Here is a 1,542-nt window from a genome sequence, read left to right as displayed (position 1 = left end):
AAGGAGGGACGATGGGGGACAGCGCATCACCTCTTCTGGCTTTTGACGAGTTCAACAGAGACATCCTGAACTAGGAAGCAAGCCTGGGGTCCCACCAAGCGCCTTCGTCTGGATCATGCACACAGTTTCGGGCCGTCTCCCTGAATGGCGCAGTTGCCTCCGGTATGTAACACTTCGCAAAGTTTCCATGAAGGCCAAGGCCGAGACACACCACCGTCCTTGACACAACTGACCACGCAACACAACACCCACCCACAAGGACCCAGACGCTGTTCCCTTCCCTCGCCCGAAGGGTGCCTCGTCTCTCTCCGGCTCCTGCCTTCCCGAGGTTTGGTGCCACTCGTGGCCGACAGGTGCCACCCACCCAGCCCTCGCTGCCCTCCTGGGCGTCCCGGGCCGCCCGCTCCCTTCCTGCCCTCCCATCCTGGTGGAGCCCAGCCTGGTGGCGCCTCTAGCCGGCCTCCTGCTTGCCGCAGCCGTCCAGCAGCTCGGCCATGAAGGCGATGTAGACGATGGCCAGGCGCAGGGTCTCGATCCGCGAGAGGCGCTTCTCGTAGGCGAAGGTGGGCACCTTCTTCCGCAGCTGGTCGAAGGCTTCGTTGAGGTTGAACATCCTCTTCCTCTCGCGGACGTTGGCCGCCTGGCGCTGGGCGTGGGTGATGACCCGCTTTCTCTTGGGTCGGCCCGGCCGCGGAGCCCTCCTCACCGGCCCACCTTCCTCCTCTTCCTCCTCCTCCTCCTCCTCTTCTTCCTCCTCGGGGTCGCCATCGTCCAAAGAGAGGAGAGGGAGGCCTGGGGCCGGAGCGAAGGCCCTCTGGCCGAAGGCATCTCCGGCAGGGAAGCCGTAGAGATCCGAGCAGGGGTCGTCCCCTCGGGGGGCTTCCTCGGACACCAGAGCGAGCAGGGAGGGGGGCCCCGGCGATCCTTCCGGCTGGGCCATCGGCTGGCCTCGGCGGCGCAGTTCATCGAGGAGCCGGAGGCCGGCTCGACGTCTCCCTCCCCCGACGGAGCCTCCGGTGGAGCATCCCGGCCCGAGGGGGCGGTGGGGCCGTTCAGATTTATAACCCGAGAGGGAACGAGGTTAGGGGCGCCCAGGAGGACGGCTGGCGGCCGGGCTGATGAGAGGCGACCGACGAGGCCGTCGGGGACGCGGGGACGAGCCAAGGAGGAGGCAGCCTCGCCCCGAGACCAGGGCCGGTTCCTCCTTGGCCAGAGCCCCGGCTCCCACCTGCAGAGGAGCCCTTTCTTCTCTTCCCCAGCCGCGACCAACGGATTTTCAGCTTGGCTAGAGCGGGGGGGGGAGCGGGGGGGGGGAAACCCGGCCGTCCAGCTTTCCCCCTTGATGTCAGACAAGTGCAGGGATGCTTTTAATGATGTCCTGAAGAGGGGACCTGCGCGCCAAGGGTCACCGCGGAATGTTTGTCCTGGTTCCCCGAGCGCTGGGAGATGAATGGCCAGGGCCTCCATTAGCCTAAGCAAGCACCGTCGGGGGGGCCTCCAGGACATTCCCCAGGGTAACTCGGGGAAGCATCCCGCTCCCCT

The 1,542-nt window shown here is 66.3% G+C and overlaps 1 protein-coding gene across 1 annotated transcript; it reads right to left on the bottom strand.

The window, feature by feature from the left end:
* Positions 1-451: 451 nt before the first annotated feature.
* On the bottom strand, positions 452-940 carry FERD3L (Fer3 like bHLH transcription factor). The gene has a single exon (XM_056857899.1). It carries the CDS (start codon positions 938-940, stop codon positions 452-454), a length of 489 nt encoding a protein of 162 aa, XP_056713877.1.
* Positions 941-1,542: the final 602 nt, after the last annotated feature.

This window comes from Euleptes europaea, chromosome 11 (genome assembly GCF_029931775.1).
Source record: "Euleptes europaea isolate rEulEur1 chromosome 11, rEulEur1.hap1, whole genome shotgun sequence".
Taxonomy (NCBI): domain Eukaryota; kingdom Metazoa; phylum Chordata; class Lepidosauria; order Squamata; family Sphaerodactylidae; genus Euleptes; species Euleptes europaea.
Note: the sequence above shows the minus strand (reverse complement) of the source record. Positions and strands in the feature narration are given on the sequence as shown.

Excerpts from the sequence above, each read along its gene's own strand:
- FERD3L (XM_056857899.1), bottom strand. The coding sequence starts at position 940 with ATGGCCCAGCCGGAAGGATCGCCGGGGCCCCCCTCCCTGCTCGCTCTG.